Consider the following 1,613-nt stretch of genomic DNA (forward strand, 5'->3'; position numbering starts at 1 on the left):
CTGCCTAATAACAGGTGGAATGAGAGAGGAAGTGAGAGAGGGCTGGGAGGTTGCAGTGATAATAGTGCAGGTGGTGGATGCTCACTAACTGAGAGCTGTTCTCTCAGATGACAGCTGAGTTAGTCACACCAGTGAACTCCAAAGAAAGAAAAATCATTCATAAGAGTGAGGATATCGATTTGGCTGACATAAAAACTGCTTGGAAAGGCACTGGAAATAATGAAGAGTGATGTGAGATGCAGATTTACTAAGATTCAGTGAACAGCAGAGGAAGAATCCCAGAACTGGCTCTCTTATTTCTGCACTCTTTTATTTGGTGTTATTAGATTAACACCATAGGGAACACAAAAATCTGAACGGTAGTTTGAAAACATGCAAACACTGTTTCACCTCCTTTCTTCTCTGTGACAAATGAATTCAGAAACAGAAAGTTATTTAACACTTTGTGTCGCAGAGTAACCAGGCTATTTCTGCTTTTCTAAGAGCGCCACCTATTGTCAGAGTGAATTTGTAGTTTCATGCATGCCATTTGCTGTTTTTTTTTTTTTTAAATTGGTCTGGATATTTATCCGTTTGCTTTTAGATAATGAGGCAAGAACTCATAAATCTCCCATGCAGCCTCAAATTTATATAAATAATTTATTATATAAGAATAAAAGAAAAGAAACCAAAACCCACAAGCTTTCAGACTTACCACAGTCATAAGGAGCTTGTCGAACCACTGCAGTTTAAGTTCGGCACGGGGCCACATGTCTGGTCGGAGGGCAGTCTTCATGAGGTTCACACAGCGACGGGACAGCAGCTCACCGGGAGAGCCTGCCACATTAGTGCTATCATTTACCTGCAGACACAGAGCAGAAGTTAGCTTATGTAAGTATTAGTGGACCCCAGAAAGACTCACTAAGCAGGTATGAGATAACTACCTGGCAGGCGATGCGGATGAGGAAGTTGACCACAGTATCTGTGTGCTGTTTTTCCACTGGTTTGGTAAGTAGAGCCTCTGTACCTGGCATCGACTGACTGCGGCCAAAGACCTGCACATACAAACACAAACACAATACAGCCAATGTACTCAAACATGGCACGGTCCATCAGGGCACAGAGAGCAAGAGACTGATTACAGTGGTCACCCTCAAGCTGCGGCGAGTGGTTTAAGGTTTCCTCACCGTGCTGACAGCACCAGCAGCAGTGCGAAATCTCTTTACGTCTTGTGCCGTGTCAACAGACATTCCTCTCTTCATAGCACCAGAGGCTCCGCTCGTGCCCTCGCCCACACTTACTGGATCAGCTTCCGATTCCGGCTTCATACCCAATAAAATGACCGGATTTAAAGGACAATGCATTTTAATTACATTAAATTAATCACAAAAGACCAAAACACTGTTTCTATAATAAGAACACTCATTTCCTGGTAACAGACCTGTTGGTCTTTGATTCTCTGGAGCTCCCATTTGATGACCACCTCAGCTAAGTCCACTGCCAACTTCCTCTGCTCAATAGTTACACTAGGGGTGAAGCCCAATCGCTGCATAGCACTGATCATGTGCTGAACCAGGTGATGTCTCACTGGGTAATAAACCTGTAAGCAGAGAAACATACACTCAAGCAAACTC

The 1,613-nt window shown here is 43.6% G+C and overlaps 1 protein-coding gene across 1 annotated transcript in view; it reads right to left on the reverse strand.

Moving 5' to 3' along the window:
* Positions 1-1,613, reverse strand: part of LOC107578482 (transformation/transcription domain-associated protein-like) — a gene marked incomplete at both ends in the record, with an annotated part of 4,822 nt that overhangs the window by 1,593 nt on the left and 1,616 nt on the right. The window contains 4 exons of the mRNA XM_016264435.1: positions 695-841; positions 924-1,034; positions 1,167-1,301; positions 1,421-1,579. Coding sequence (XP_016119921.1) covers positions 695-841; positions 924-1,034; positions 1,167-1,301; positions 1,421-1,579 — 552 coding nt within the window. The remainder of the gene's footprint in view (positions 1-694; positions 842-923; positions 1,035-1,166; positions 1,302-1,420; positions 1,580-1,613) is intronic.

This window comes from Sinocyclocheilus grahami, unplaced genomic scaffold (genome assembly GCF_001515645.1).
Source record: "Sinocyclocheilus grahami isolate Dianchi unplaced genomic scaffold, SAMN03320097.WGS_v1.1 scaffold10479.1, whole genome shotgun sequence".
In the NCBI taxonomy this organism is placed as follows: domain Eukaryota; kingdom Metazoa; phylum Chordata; class Actinopteri; order Cypriniformes; family Cyprinidae; genus Sinocyclocheilus; species Sinocyclocheilus grahami.